Below are 17,589 nucleotides of genomic sequence, written 5' to 3' on the forward strand. Positions count from 1 at the left end.
CCAAATTGATTGATATGTAAAACTTTCAGGAAATGCACTAGGAAGTGGAATGTTTTTTTCCTCTTGTTTGATGATCTATGTATTTCCTTAACTGCTGGTGTTTACTAATGCAGAGGGGTGGTTTTTTAATATTTTGTTTGTTATTCTTTTTTCGGTTTTCATTTTTCTCCATAGCTGAAGAACTCTAAAACATGTTTAGCTATGATTACACGAGTCAGGCTCTGAAATCCCCTTTGAATAGATTTATTTCAAAAAGATTTAGATCAGGAGTACATCAAACTTGGTTCATTGAACTATACTGATCACTACAATGTAAAAAGCAAGCTTCACAGCTATGGCCTTACTCTTGTGCCAGTTCGCAGGCTTACACAGACATATTAGGGATATTATGTACCAGTCATATCATGGTACATCCATTAATTGTGTCCATTATAAGCAATTTATCTCAAGTTCTTATTGACAGGTGCGATACAGAGTGGCACTTGAACGTGTAATATTTCAATCGCCTATTTTCTTGGATAAATTGGTGTGTTACCGCGGTTTTCAGCGTGTAATAATATGTCACATATCATTCTAGAGTACTGCCGCTTATTTTGGAGAGTGGGTGAGGCAAGATTTGAGTCATGGAAATGGAAGGATTGAGGACCATGATATTTGTGCAAACTCTCAAGCTCTTAGTGACAAGCATAATCTAGAGAAGCACTCTTATGGGTAATATGTCGTTTACTCGGTATAATTTGTTCGGATGGTTTGTGAAAATGTTGCTTGACCTTTTATTGGCAGTAATATTATGAAAGAGAGAGAAAGCTGCATTCAAACTGCTCCAGATTACTTTGCACAATGATAGTTACTGAATATTGAATATTGAATATTGAATATTGAATGCAGAAACTACTAATCTGTTTCTTACATAGGGTCAGCACACACCACTCCACGCCATACATAAATTCTCCCAGTCACATTTCCCTAATATGAAATTTTAAAAAAGAAGTTAAATTTTAATTTTAATTTTCCTTCTTTTAAAGTTTGGCAGAGGCGGGGTTCGAACTCACGGCGCACCACACCGCTTTGGATATGCTCTATGAGCCTAGCGCCTTAGACCACTCGGCCACTTGTCTTGATGGAATCCATGTGAAACTTATTTGAAGATATAATCGCAACTTCAATATAGGCCTACCACGTGACAAGCAAAAGCAGAAAAGCGTACTATATTTTGGAATTTTATTTGCCTAAAAACATTAATGTGTATTAATAGCACTCAATTGTTGTTAATCCGACAATAAACATGATAAATGCGGCGTCTATATGGACAATACATTATATCGATTTTGACATGTGCTCGCAGACGGTGTCAGTACATTTCCATGGTCAGTAAAATACTATAGAGGAACCTACCATTTTTCTTGTATACACGTTCAATGTTTTTTATCAATTACATAAAAAATCCATTTCAGACCCCAAATGTTTTTTTTGCGGAAATAAAAGATTAGATTACCATAAAAACGAAACAGTAATCTTTTGCCGGGTCTAATGTTATTTATACATAGAATTTTCAACGCTTTTTTCTATATTCTTGCTCAATTAAAAAAATATGTTGGCGTATATAAAATTGAAATAAAATTCTCTGTCTCATAAACGACATCAAATGTGCCACAATTGGGTATCACGAATCGTTATATATGATGTGCAGTTAATATTCATATTTTCTTTTATACAGAGGATGCTTCAGTTTTGACAGGAAAAATATTTTCTTGAAAACCCTCTCACTCGGTTATTTCAAAACGGTAACCACGCTTCCCTAGAATGTGCAATAATTTAGCATTAAAATTTTTCTTATTCTAACAGCAAGCGTTTCTAGAATGCAGTATGGCGAAATGTGGTGTAGGGTCAGCATAGTCTTTCAATGATTTATGGAAGTACACTGAATAAGATTGTATAGCAAGCAGGATGTCAATATATAGTTAAAATATATATATATCGGTAGTTAAAATATATGCTTTAGATATATTGGGTAGCCGGGATGAATACTTCTTTTCAACAGTTAGCCTAACTGACATTATTTTTATCTGTTTAGCTGTTGATTTTAAAGAAAAGGCACCTGTTTTAGCCTTCAGGTGTTTTCAATGTAAAGATACAAGCATGTACCCATTTCTCTTCATACTCCTCATTAGGTGAACATCTTTCAGATGCCTTTACAATGATATATAGTCATGTATAATTACCTGTTATGCACAGTCATTGTCTTTAGTGCTGTGTCATCAATCAACCAAAGTGTTGTTAACACACACATGATATAACCTCACATTCTTAACACCCATTAATTAACATACGGAATATAACATCGCATCATGTGAGCAGTTTGAGGTGAGATCTTTTATAATGGAAAAGGGTGTAAAAAGAAAAAAAACATAAATGATGTAACTCGGGTATTGTACTACCAGCAATTTTAATGGATGCCTGAACTAATGTTAAGGTGTTCGTGGATAGGTTTAAAAAAGTAACACAGATTGTCCTAAGCAAGTGTTCTCTTGGTCGGGCTGACGTCACAAAGGGGAAATAGCCTTGTAAAACCTGTGTGCGCATGTGCAGTTCCCCTTTCTCGAGCTGGTTGCTATGCGCGCGCTTGTGCAAAGGGGACGAAGGGGACAATGTTCCTGGATGTCCGACCGAGTGAATGGAGGAAACGAACATGAGATATGTCTGTTGGTTATCCTGAAAGCCATGGGACAAGCATGAAATGTAATAGGACAAAAGGGCCTCTGAGGTGCATCTAAAATACTAGAAACCTCCTGATGAGCCTCTGAACAAACCCGAACATTTAGAATGCTATAAAGGGAGCCATAGTCAGAGAAGCTGTGTAGCTTGCTGTACATAAACACATCAGTGAATGCAACGTGCATAGTAATGTTCCTAATTCAAAGGCATGTATTAAGCATTCAATATAATTGTCACTCGTCATCTGTTCCACTTCATCCTGAAGGATAGCCCTGTAAAAACACAAACATTTAGAAAGCAATTGAGATACACATAATGAGGAAGGTCATGAGTGGTGTAATGAATATGTTGAGTCAAAATGAACAAAATACAGATTGCAAGAAATTATGTTTGGCAAGACTTTAGAATATATGGGATGATGCCATCCCAAGAGGTTATGGTGAGCTGGGATAAAAGAGACTGTAATGATGAGATTGGTGTTAGGATACCAGTAAGAATTAAGTTTGATGTCGTATCCATTACTCCAGTTACTCAGAAAATACCTATGTGAGATACACTTATTTGAAAATGGCTCCAGTTCAGAGCCCCTGTTTTCAGGGGGAGCAAGGATGACATCAATCCATACGATCTTAAACTTTGCCCCAACTTCTTCTTCGTAAAAGAGACCCTAAACAAATACAAACATTTACAAAGTAAGCCATTAATCATGAAAGCCATGTGATTTATATGCGAGGTTACACACACATGTCACAGACTAGCTGGCGAGGCACGTGAAGCCGCCGTTAGCTGTTAGAAGACATAATGAATAGATGCTTGGTCAGATAATAAATCAAGGGGAGCCCGCAATGCTTTGTGCACTGCTCTAAAAAAGAAAGGTTCTCCTGTAAGGTTCTTTCTAGAAACACTACAGCAAGATAGTATGAATTAAAACCGCCGTTTTAGGTTGCAAATGCTTGATATATATTTTTTAATAGGTTTGAAATATTGTCAGGTTTGAAATTGTGTTTTAAGTGTAAAGTCCCAACCTTGTTACAGAAGCTTCATGTATGCTTGACCTAAATAAGATGAAACACCTGTCATTAGATACTTGTAATCTGGGCTCTTCCATTTAAAATCCACACTACCCCTGTGGAAGATTTTGGATATAAGTTCACAGAGGGAGTATGATTTTAAATGGAATTAGCACATTAGGTAGCTCCACCTGAAACTCGCCCTCCCTCTGTGGAAGCTTCAGGTTGAATATTTCTCAGAGGGTGTATGAAATTCAAATGGAGCTGCCTAATGTGCTAATTCCATTTAAAATTCATACTCCCCCTGTGGAACATATTTCCAAAATTTCCACAGGGGTAGTGTGAATTTCAAATGGAATAGCCCATTAGGACTTAGCCAAACACTCACCTGGAAAACAGATTTCTGAATGCATGGGAGGCCATGAAGGAAAATTATTTCTGTGACAAAAACAATTGCTGTATTTGACTGAGTTAGTGGGCTGGGTACTTAGTAAGCCCTGATAAATGGATGCTACTTATAATTAGGTAATGAAAGCTACTAGCTTTTTGATCAGTCAGTTATTCATTTATATTTTAAATAGTGCATAATGCAATTATTCAGTCACTGAGACAAAATTGTTAAAATTATTGAAACTCATATTATCAAACTATTTCTTTCCTGATCTGATTTCAATTTTGAACGAATTAATCTCAAACAAGTGGCATATGAGTTATTCAACTAACTAGGAGTGGATAATATGGGAGGTCTGCGACAAATTCCGAGTTTTTGTCTGTTCAAAAAGGCTAATCATTTTGCTGAAACCCCATCAAACTTAGACTGTGGTTCTGGAGTTTCTTACTGAAAACAACTCTATATTTGGCTCGAATAAATGCATTTTGCCGGGTCACGTCTGATCAAGTAAAATGGTTTACCACATCAAGTGTAGTGTTATTCAAGTTCATAATGTACTTGTAAATTACATACTGTCTGTAAATTAACCTAGATACGCACCTGGGTAAAATGACAGAACATCCAATTGGTCTAGATCTCGTGTGAAATGAGCTTTTGTAAGAGCTACACACCTGCTGATCAATAAATTATAGGTGTAGATGAAAACTTGTGGAACATGCAATGTTATTATTGGAAGTAGGAAATACTATATGAAGAAGAAATAATTGAAATGTGCATTATGCAACAGGTCTTTGATGATGATGTTCAAGCAGTAAAAATTGAAAATTAATTTTGAAAAATCACACAGTATGGAATATCTGATTTGGAATTCAAATTTATAAATGTGATTTTAGAAATTTGTCAAGTTACCTTGGGTGACAAGTGATGGACCATATACACAAACATCATCTCCCCCCCCCCCCCACACACACACCGACCCACATGAAACATAATTATTTATGGAATTTTCGTGAAAGTTACTAGTTTATGCTTGAAATTTTATCATTTGTAATGAAAAACTTGATTTAGAAATATATACCAAATGGAAATAAAAAGTTAGGGTAAGTCGGGTATAATTTGCATTCACAAATTTGAAAAATAACAACTATTCTAAAACTACTTCACTTTCCCCTTTTCTGTTCAATAGTACAGGAAGACCATTTGTTCTGTGAAAAAGTGCTTTCCATGCTTCTTGTCTGCAAGCAGTTATGGCAGCCCCTAGTGGCAAGGGTATTAAGGTTTTTTTAATTCAAATTTAGAAATTTGATGTGACTGGCTGAATATTGCCAACACAAGCATACAGCTGCTTTTGTTTTCCATATTTTTTAAGAGATTCAGATCCTGATTCAGCAAAATGTAGTTTGTGCAAAGCAGCTATTAAAATATGTAGAAGTCAAAATTTAATCTGGTCAACATGCAGTGCATTTTACTTGGTTCCATCACAATATAGACTTACATAGCAAGATGGAATAAGGTCACATCAACAACCAAATACAGATCAATATGGTTAGATCCAGGGAAGATTGTTGATTGTAATCACCAAATCTCTGTAAGCTATTCAGAGCAGGTTGTATGGTGAACGTTTATACAAGTAAGATGCTGTGTGATATCAAGGCATTGTATTTCCTTGGTGAATAACACAGTGTCCCAATTTTTTCAGAGCAGCATTTGCATATTTATCTTTCTTGGTTTTTAATGTTGCAGGTATACTTATGCTTGTTTTGGTGTAGTTTGACAAACATTCACAAACTTGGGAAAAATAACAAATATTCTAAAACTACTTCACTTACTCCTTTTCTGTTCAATAGAACAGGAAGACCATCTGTTATGTGAAAAATTGCTTCACAGGCTTCTTGTCTCTATGAGCTTCTATACCAATTGACACCTTGGATTCTTGTTCTGATCAAAGATACTCAATACAGCTTTGTTCTGATTCAGCAAAATGTAATTTGTGCGAAGCAGCTATTAAAATATGTAGAGGTCAAAATTGAATCTGGTCAACATACAATGCATTTTACTTGGTTCCATCACAATATAGACTTACATAGCAAGATGAATAAGGTCACATCAACAACCAAAATACAGATCAATATGGTTAGATCCAGGGAAGATTGTTGATTGTAATCACCAAATCTCTGTAAGCTATTCAGAGCAGGTTGTATGGTGAACGTTTATACAAGTAAGATGCTGTGTGATATCAAGGCATTCTATTTCCTTGGTGAATAACACGGTGTCCTACTTTTTTCACAGCAGCGTTTGCATATTTGTCTTTCTTGCTTTTTAATATTGCAGGTATCCCTAGCAAAAATAATTTAGCTCTTGTTCCAATTTCCAGACCAATTCGAGTCCATCCAGCGCTGGCCACATTAAGTATCCTCAGGAAACTCAGGTTTCCAGCAAAAGCGGCATTATTTCTATTGAAAAACTCAGGCATACTCAGTCCGAGTCCTACCTGAGCTCTGGTAAACACCTGAGCCTCCAAAATGTCAATCATTAAATGCTTAACAATAAACTCACCAACACATGCTGTCAATCACTGGTTTCAAGTACCATTTTACAGTTAAAATCAATAAAGGTTGTGTGGTTGCTTTCTCATTTTCTCTGCTTTAACCCAGCAATGTTACTGCTGTGTGGTAGTGTTCATGAGATTTTCATATCAGGTCTTTCATGATGAATGAGCTTTCTAGTGATAATGATCTTCACATGCATAAGGAGAATGATCTTCAAGTGCATGCATCATTTACATTGGTAACATTGTTGTTCAAAAGCATCAACTTTTATAACTCAAATTGTGGCAAATTGTGGGATAGGCTTTTACAATGTGAATTCTTAACAATTAGTGGTTTTTTAGCATGTATTGTTGATTTTAGTGTATGGAATATAGTAACAAAAGCTTATTATAGTACTGTATATATTAATCTTAATGACTTTGATGTACTTAAATGTATTTTTTTTTTTTTTGTATGTGTATTAATTATTGTGAAATTGTTGGATTTAATTTTTCTTTATACTGCTATGATAATTGTTTAAACTAATGAATTGAAATGAATATAATATGATATGATATAATTTGATATGATATGATATGATATGATATAAAATAATATAAATGGTAATTAATCTGAAATAATTGGACAGAGCTCTGCCGTCTGACAGCCCCATTTAAGGAGCCATCGGTAAGAGCTAAGTCCATAAGGAAATTTCAATAGGAACAAAGTACATTAAATGCATGAAACAGTTGAAGTGAAACCCAAAGTGAAAACGGCAACATGTTTAAAGGCTCATAACTTGAAAACTGAGCCACCTGCGTACATAAGAACTACATCATGAGATAGAGCTTTACAAAATAAAGCTTTCCTGAAAAAATTGGACAGAGCTCCGCCGTCTGACAGCCCCATTTAAGGAGCCGTCAATAAGAACTAAGTCCATATGGAGGATTTTTCAAAATATATGAAACGGAAGTATAAGCACCAACTTTAAAGGCTTGTAACTTGGAAACTGGGCCACTTGCGTACATATGAACTGCATCATGGGATACAGATTTTTAAAATAGAGCTTTCCTGAAAAAAATTGGACAGAGCTTCAGCGCCAGACAGTACCATTTAAGGAAATGTCAATAGGAACGAAGTCCATGAAATGCATGAAAAGGTTGAAGTGAAACCCGAAGTGAAAACGCCAACTTTAACATGTTTAAAGGCTCATAACTTGAAAACTGAGCCACCTGTATACATAAGAACTACATCATGAGATAGAGCTTTTCAAAATAAAGCTTTCCTGAAAAAATTGGACAGAGCTCCGCCGTCTAACAGCCCAATTTAAAGAGCCGTCAGTAAGAACTCAACTGCATACATGAGGATTTTTCAAAATGCATGAAAAGGAAGTATAAGCACCAACTTTTAAGGCTCAGTAACTTGGAAACTGGGCCACTTGCATACATATGAACTGCATCATGGGATAGAGATTTTTAAAATAAAGCTTTCCTGAAAAAAATTGGACAGAGCAGCTGCCAGACAGTACCATTTAAGGAAATGACAATGTCAATAAGACTGCCCTTACCACCACCCCACCAAGTAACATCTCCATAAGCCTCACCAGTTCAGAAAAAAGGAAAAAAGAGTTTAAAAAAATAAAGAATATGCAAATGAGGTAGCTTATTTGCATATTTTTACAAAAATTGCATCAAATCTTTAGATTGCTCCTAACTATCATCACCCAACCAAGTTACATCTGTATACGCCTCACCAGTTCGAAAAATGGCCGAAACTATTTTTTACACAAGATAAAAAAAATATGCAAATGAGGTGGCTAATTTACATATTTTGCAACAAAAATTGTATCAGATCTTACGACTAACCCCTACCACAACCCACATCAAGTTACATCGCTATAAGCCTCACCAGCTCCGAGAAATGGCAAAAAAACAACCAAAAAACAATTTTTAAGTTAAATATGCAAATTAGCTATCTAATTTGCATATTTTATGCCAAAAATCGCACCGAAGTCTGAGGGCAACCCCTTACCACCACCTTACCAAGTTACACCTCAATACGCCTCACCAGGTCCCAGAAACAAGCCTGGAAGCAAAAGGCATTTAAAGCTCACAATACAAAATGTAACCCCATTACAGCATAAGGCAATTTATAAGTCATTTTAAATGTCTTTAAATGTGTCGTATAAAATTTGTCTATAACACAGGGAGATACAAAATGTAGTGATTTGGGTGCTTTTTGTTTAATTTTCACAGAAATTGAAGGATTTTGACCCTTGTTTTGTTTGTTTGTTTACCTCAGGGTCGCTGAAGCAATTAATAATATTTATTAAATACCCTAATTACTAATTAATAAAGGACAAAGAAAGATAAAAGCATAAACATGCTTCATTTAGTAAAACAATAGTAACACCGCTGTTGTGTACAAAAAATAAGTCTATACGACAATGCACTATACCAACACCATGTACAAAAGGATGCAGGATCAAATAATTAAATCTAAACAAATAACTAATAATCAAGTGCGAAGGGCCTAATATAACTTGATATTAGAGTATAGGGCTATACGGCAGCAGTCCAGCATCATCTCAAACGTCATCGTTCATTAATACACATTACACACTTATTACGGAACAATTCACTGAGAAAATAGAGATGAGTTTTTGAACGCAAAACCTGACACATCAGTATAACATGCCAGGATAACATGCATGTCGACAATGGACCAAAATTCATTAATTTATAGGAGCATCCCGGCCAAATGATCTATGACTCGATTATGTAACTTTTAGTAGGCCCCTAGATGGATGATTTATAATAAAAATTACAATATTTTATCAGCTGACCGGGCTAGCTACAATGTGCAGAGACAGAGGCCGAGAGGGTCTATAATAGACCTAGAGTATAATGTTTTGCCCGATTCAGTCAACCTCCGTCAAACTCCGTCAAGCCTCCGTCATCTCTCCGGACTCCGTCAGATTTGGGCTCATAAGTGGGCGCATTCTTTTGAATATTGCTTCTGCCGGTGACGGAGCTCCGTTAATGTTAAAGCATGCAATGAATGAGCACACTCCGGAAAATTGGGCTCATTTTGGGTGCATCTATTGTTTGTTGCACCGGAGTCTACGGATATGACGGAGCAGTATTGACAAAGTTAAAGCCCCGTTCAAATAAATGTTAAAATGTATTATATATGCCTTATTTGATCAATATGCCTACACGGCTTTCATAGGTTTGTTATTTTGGGTGTATATATCAAAAATACTATTATTTGTAGATTATTTTCATATCAAAATCATGATTTTAAAATTCGCACTTAGGATTTAAAAATTGTGATAGGCCTATAGACTGTATAATTAATGGGAGACAAACATAAAAACCGCGAGCAAGATATAGGCCTATAAATAGTACTATCCACGTCCACTAATATCATTTAACTTTCAAAGAAGCGATATATATATATATGAATAAATAAATAATATTATAAATGATATTAATAGGGGTTTTACCTAATCATGCACGCATGATACATTTAAGAATGCGCTAATTAAAATGTTTTTAACATCTTTCAACCGGCCTGACTATAAAACAAGAGCATTTGGAGCATGTCTCATATACCTGTTCGGAGCACGAGCTAAATGATATAGGCATAGGGCCTATATTAAACAAAAGATCTAAAAAATAGGCTAAACATACCGCTTGGAATTTGCAGAATGGACTCTAGACATGCTAGATGCTCGACGTTATATTTCGAGACAGTGTCCACAATCTACTCCACAGAATGTCTATAATGATCTCTTGGTTGATTGTTAGATGATGGATAACATTTATTCCTGGGCATTTATTATTACAGCCACTGATTCTTTCCTGGTAATCCGCGAGTTGGGGTACAACCGGTCATCTTTTGGTTGGATGTTTGTAGACCCATTGCTGATGTCATTGGCTTCGTTGTCAGCCTTCTTTTTTTAGTTGCACAACCAACCCAGCTGCCAAACGCTTCATATACTAGGTAGTTCTTGGACCGTTGGACGGTGTGACTTTCCCCAAATGACATAGGCCTATTGACATTGACAGTCTAATGACAGAGTCAGTACAAAAGAGCTATTGATTGATTACGTAATTTCCCAAAGACCACCTTCATCACTTAATCAATAAGGTCAGAGACACATGCATGACACGTTGGTACTACGTATTTTAATATTTCTCTGATCTAAAAATAATGTAGACCTACTGTTATTATTATAATTATTATTTATTTATTATTATAATCATTATTATTATTATTATTATTATTATAATCATTATTATTATTATTATTATTATTATTATTATTATTATTATTATTATTATTATTATAATCGCGGAACATTGTTAAAAAATAGGCTTAAAAATTGTTCAGATTTTGGTGAAATTTTACAGGAAATTTAGCCTCCAGAGAAAACAAAAACAAACAAAATAAACCAGAACGACCGACCGTACTTGAAAGGTTTTTTTCCGTCACCTTACAATAAATTATAGGCCTACTATTATTTATTTTATTTATTTGAACATACGCCTTTATAACAGCGGTACCCGTCCAACAAACGGAGCGCACAACAAAAAAATAAAAATAAAGAAGTGAAAATTAACGTATTAACCGGGGTATTAACAAGAAATAGCAAGACATACTGGTATATGCATGATCTATAAATTAAGATAATATTTATTTCGGCTTGCTGAGACAGACGCCGTGATGGTCCATAGGGCCTACAGTATAATGTATTGAACGACTCCGTCAAACTCCGTCAAGCCTCCGTCATCACACCGGGCTCCGTCAGATTTGGGCTCCGAAGTGGGCGCATTCTTTTGAATATTGCTTCTGCCGGTGACGGAGCTCCGTTAATGTTAAAGCATGCAATGAATGAGCACACTCCGGAAAATTGGGCCCATTTTGGGTGTATCTATTGTTTGTTGCACCGGAGTCTCACGGATATGACGGAGCAGGAACGGTGACACCGCGATTTACATTTACAATGCCCTGGCCGGGCATGCTTGTCTTGTTGAACATAGTTAACGAATTTTGTTAATGGCTTATTCAGTGATCCCAGCGCAAGTATAAAAAATAAAAATTGTTCATAAATTTCTGGAGTGAATTAGGCCTATAAATTGTCATTGAGTATTTTTGAAATGAAAAATGTGCCCAAATCGAGGAAAATAGCAGCATTGACAAAGATGAGGCCATATTCAAATAAATGTAACTATTTTCACGATGCTCAATTTTGTCTTTAATGAGCCTACACGGTTAGTCGCCTACCGCTAGGCTATGCATGCACATTAAACAATTATTATTTGATGAAATAATTTTCTCCTGACTTTTCATGCACATTAATATTTTTTATTAACTATCTAACTGCTACACATGCTATGTCTTCTGAAGGTATTTAGGCAAAAGAATCTGCCTACAAGATAATTTCTGACTTCCTCTAATCTCCGACTTTGGCATGATGCATGCACATTAACAAAATTGTATAGGCCTACAAGATGGTTTCCGAAATAATTATCTTCCGTCTTGCAGATTTTTAATGCACATTAATATTTGTTAAACTATCTGACTGCTACACATGCTATGTCTTCTGAATGTATTTAGTTTTAACTATTAAGCTCTATTGGTGCAAAAGAATCTGCCTACAAGATAATTTCTGACTTCGTTTATCTCCGACTTTCGCATGATGCATGCACATTTAAAAAAAATTTCTTCCCACTTGCAGATTTTTCATGCACACTAATATTTGTTATTAACTATCTGACTGCTACACATGCTTATGCTATGTCTTCTGAAGGTATTTAGTTAACTATGTGCAAAGGAATAAGCCTACAAGATGGTTTCCAACTTCCTTTTACTTCCGATTTTACATACGATGCATGCACATTAAAGAAATATCTAATAGGCCTACAAGATGGTTTCCAAAACAATATTTCTCCTGACTTATGGATTTTCATGCACATCAATATGTTTATTAAGCATCTTCATCTATTATAACTGCTACACATGCTATGTCTTCTGGAGGTATTTAGTTAGCTATTTAGGTCTATTTGTGCAAAAGAATAAGCCTGCAAGCCCGGCCTGCAAGATGCTTTCCGACTTTGGTTTTCTCGTTACTTTTACATGGTGCACACAGTGGCACATTAATATTTTTCTTTAACCATGCACATAGACAACAGCTATACATATCCAGTACAGAGTCTTCTAACTGACATTGGCATTAAACTGTTAATTTAATTTTTTTAACATGAACAAAACCCGGTGTTAGGCCTACAGGTGTTAGGCCTACAGCAGCCGACTGATATGATGATGATGATGATGATGATGATGATGATCAATGATTTTCTGAACTGGAAAGTTTTAACAAAGCATGCTTCTAACAACATTAGAAGTAAGGAACACAAACATTTCAAGAAATATACCAATTTGTTTCCTCTTCATCTTTGATCCAATTTTGTGAGGTCAAAGGTCACATACAAGGTCAAAGGTCGCCTGAGGTCACCAAATCTTTTAATAATCAATTTTTAACTGTGCATCACATATCCAAAAATCAGCTTGAACAGTTATACAATTAAGGAAATATGACGACTTTAAGATGGCCGCTTTAATGTAAAGTATAGCAAAGCAAAGTAGCACTTTCAATGAGTGATAACTCGTAAAGGAAGCATCTTTCTGTATTGATTTATTACTTTGATGGAATGGTACTTTGGTATTGCCAAATGTGATTGCAAATTTTGAATGATTGTTCAATATTTTCTAGATGGCTCTCTCTTGGGAAGACACTACAAAGGCTCCTGGAAAATTGGCAACCACTGACAACCTTTTTTCTAAAGATGTTTCTTTTTTTACTGGGCCTAATCGACACAATGCGATTTTATTCCACTAAGCATTGCTAAGCAGCTGTACTCATTTCATTTATAATTAATGGCCCAGTTTCAAAAGTGACAAATATTTCATCCTTCATGGTTATTTCTGCTACCTCTTGTTACAGGTTCGATATTCAGCCTAACAGATGAATGCTCACTCCACTGTGATCAATATCTGTGTGCTTCAAGGGAAAAGTCGATTCAAATTTTAGTCAATTTTGAAAAGCTCTTTTTTTTGTCCAAATTGCTATAAGTTACGAAAATAAAGTTGTATTAAAATTATGTATTGATCGTCTACTATATTTTGTCATTTATTTACAAAATTAATGCCGATTGCCGACCCAAATTTTGCAAATTTTCAGAATTAAAAAAAATTATTGTGCTTAATGTACAGATTTTTGTGATTGTTAGGGTCATTTGCAAAAAAACACACAAAAAAACATAAATTGAATTCACATGCTCTCAGGCTATTTTGAAAAGAGTTTTTTCCCAGTTTGTATAATTATGTACAAGTTATGTGTTTCATGTAAATTCCAAGTACATGTACATGGTTCCAATATAATTGATTGAATTGATCAAAAGGGAAGCAAACTTAAGTGGTCATCTTTGTAGGCCTATTGTGACGCTTGTGTACCATGTCTGATTACATATAAACATCATTGACCCATGCTGAGTTTACTGGCAAACCCATTGCAATTTGCATATACCTGTAAGAAACCTTATAATTGTATTTAAGTTGTGGGCCAGGTTTAAGGTTTTATATTGATTTTATATAACCAGTTTGTATTTCCAAAAGTATGTTTCTGAATTGAATTGATGTTTAACATAATTTCAAAATTATTTTTTCTCATACTTACTTTTTCATAAAAATTTTGTGAGATTTTAATTTCTAAGCTAGTGACCCAAGCTGGTGTGTTTCGCCTTCCAAATTCATTTTTCGTAAATTTCATGTAGGCATGAAAATAACAACATGATCGACTTAATAAATGAAAGCCTATGATAGTAACACATGATATAAGCTTGTCTTCAAAGGATTGTGGCTCTTAAATTTTTTGTCCTGTATGATTGAATAATAATGAAAAATAAAATGAACAAAAAATATCATCAGGAATAGTATGCCAAGTCTGGGCAAAAAGTTGGCAAATATATTCTTGGAATAGGTAATTAAATATCAACAATTACAAATGATCAACTTGAAACATGTAAAAATATGACCTGAAAACATGTAATCAACATGAAGCGGTAAAAAATTCAAATTGAAACGGGTAAAAAATATGAACTTGGAATCAATGGTTAAATTATATCAACTTGAAAAAAACAAAAAAACAACAACTTGAAACAGTTAAAAAATATTAACTTGAGTAGTGGTGTACATGTACCATGAATGCTGCATGCAGTAAAGTCAACTTTCCTGAGTACCATGGACTATGGAGATACATATTGGTTTAACTGTTAGGCCTAATCAATAAGTGCCTATTGTGGAACAAGTGGAGCAAAAAGTGGGTGGGAAAGTGGGCGGAGGAAATGGGCTGATGAATGTACAACTGTTGACAGTTATGTCACTGAGTATCTCTGGAATACTCCTGCTAGTTCCTGAGGTGCCTGACTCAGGCTTGAATTTCTTTTGTTATATGTACCAATTTCTAGAGTTAGTTTCTCAGGGCCGGTGCTGGACCTGTGCTGGAACCCATTGTTCTTTACTCTGGACGGAGCTCAGTCCAGAGCAAGAAAAGTTACCTGAGGTTAATATTTTTGTTAGGGATACTTATGCTTGTTTTGGTGTAGTTTGAAGTGTGTAGTTTAAGTATGTGCTTCTTAGTGCTTTGATATGTTTGTGATAGGTGAAATATAATAGCTCTGTAGGGTTGGTAGCACCCATATCAAACACACACACACAGAAAAAAAGCCTTTGTTGTTTGATTGAACTTAAGAACCGGGATATGTTGGAGACGTCAATGTGATTTGGCACATTATGAGATGCAGGTTGTTTAAATTTGTTTGAAAATTCTAAAAAATATGCAGCAAACATGCTGTCTCCCCTTACATCAATAGAACTTGTTTCAATTAGCTTTTGTAGATCAAATTTATTACTAGGCTACAAATATTTGGCATACTGCAAAAATACCATCAGCCCATAAAAACAAACAAGTAAGCCTATAGACCCCTGTCGAATACTGCGTCACTCGTCCTCATTTAAATAAAATTCTGTCCTCCGCAAGGTACCACAGGCCAATTTGCATGATAATACAATGAAACAGGTGATGGGTATAAATGATTGTGGAATCGAACTAGAGACCTGTTCCTGCGATACTTAGGACCAACATGTCTGCCATATCAATTGTTATACCGTTCCAGTTGAGTATATTCAATAGGTTCTATTGGTGTATGGCCGTGTGTCCTGACCTCGCCACCCTTAGCGTTACATGACAAATATTATGAATTTTTACACCAACCGGGTTTCTAATTAGATTATCTCGACAATCATCAACCCTAAACTAGCAAAAGTATACATTTTTGGAAAGCTGAAGGCATAAGCAATTCAAATATATACATTTCAAGTCATTATACAGGGTGACCTGCAAGTTATACAGGGTGGAATAAAAAAGATTTTGATAAAAAATGGGTCACTCAATGCATTGCTTATTACCAACTTACAGTAATAAACTGGAAGTAAACAACATTCATTTGGTTAGAGGATATGGAGAGCCAACTGACTTTGGAAGAAACCAAAATCACAGCTGTTTGGTAATCTAGGAATATAGGGTGTCCCAAAGTATGTTAGATTTTTTTACAATTCAACATATTTTGAACCTAAACATTTTCCCCTAACCCATACAGAAAAATAAGTCCATATTTAGATTCCTCGTCAAATTTCCCTTCAGAAAATCTATACTTTGACTGTGATAGGATAAGTAATTAAAATTTTACAGTAACTTTTAGATTTTGAAGACATCTGCATTACTTACTACAGTGTTTATTATGACAACGGGTAGTTTTGTATGGAAAAGTTTGTATTTCTAGACTAAACCAATCATAAATTATTAAAAACAATTAGTAGAATTGTTTAGCTGTAAGGCCATGAGTGTTTTAGATGCTAAATAGAGTCCAAATCCAATTTACAGCCTTTACAGAAGCAGATGACGCACTAAAATACCAATCCCATAGAGTTTGTGTGTACCACATCCCCACCACCACATCCCCACCACCGCCACCCTGCCCATTCTGAATTCTATGAAGCACAGTGTCAGTATTAAAAAAGCTAAAGTATTTCTTTTTACAGGACTGAAAGTGCATTTTATTTAGCAATAAAATGAGACCACAAGCATGCCAATACCTTCTTGCTTGACAGAGATATCATCATTTGTTGTGAGTCGACTTTGGCAAAATGTAACGTCGCCACCTTTTTTTGATGGCGAGCTCAAGACACACGACCGTATGTCAAAGTTCTGTTTAACCTTCTCAGAAGGTCCCTTGCCACATAATTAATCCCTAATTTAACGTAACCCCGCAAGTAACAATGGATAAACATGTTTGCAATGTATCCGAAAACCACCATATCTTATCAAAACAATTATTCTTTTTTTTTTCACAGGCTGCAGCATATGAGAAGGAGAAACAAGCACTCAACAGAGAGGTACTCACACTTAGTCAGAAGCTACTTGATACCAAGTTTGAAATCAATAAGATGGAGGAGAAAAATGTAAGATATATGTCATGGAACTAAGAAAAGAGTGGGCGGGTGGAGAATGTTGTGACATGAGCAAGCAGGTGGAATCAATTTTAATTTTTTTCATGTAATAATCTTGTCCATTCAATATGGTACAATATGCAGAAAGTCCTGCTGATATAGGACTTACGGTTGCTGAGGTATGAACATATTCATTTTGCAAACAGTAATGATATGCTAAAGTATTTACACATCTTTCGGTGATATCCCAAATCAAATTTTACCAACAAGTGTCTCGTTTTGCTTGATCACGTCGTATGTAATAAACTAAAGTTTACCACAAGGCCAATTCAACAATTGTTGTTGTTTTTTCCTCGGGGTCATGTACATG

At 35.3% G+C, this 17,589-nt stretch overlaps 1 protein-coding gene across 1 annotated transcript in view; it reads left to right on the forward strand.

Annotated features, from left to right (window-relative positions):
• The window catches only part of LOC140153427 (uncharacterized), a 250,788-nt gene that overhangs the window by 222,110 nt on the left and 11,089 nt on the right, over window positions 1-17,589 (forward strand). Inside the window, 1 exon segment of the mRNA XM_072176184.1 lies at window positions 17,124-17,231. Within this exon segment, the coding sequence (XP_072032285.1) occupies window positions 17,124-17,231 (108 nt within the window).

This window comes from Amphiura filiformis, chromosome 1 (genome assembly GCF_039555335.1).
Source record: "Amphiura filiformis chromosome 1, Afil_fr2py, whole genome shotgun sequence".
Taxonomy (NCBI): Eukaryota; Metazoa; Echinodermata; class Ophiuroidea; order Amphilepidida; family Amphiuridae; genus Amphiura; species Amphiura filiformis.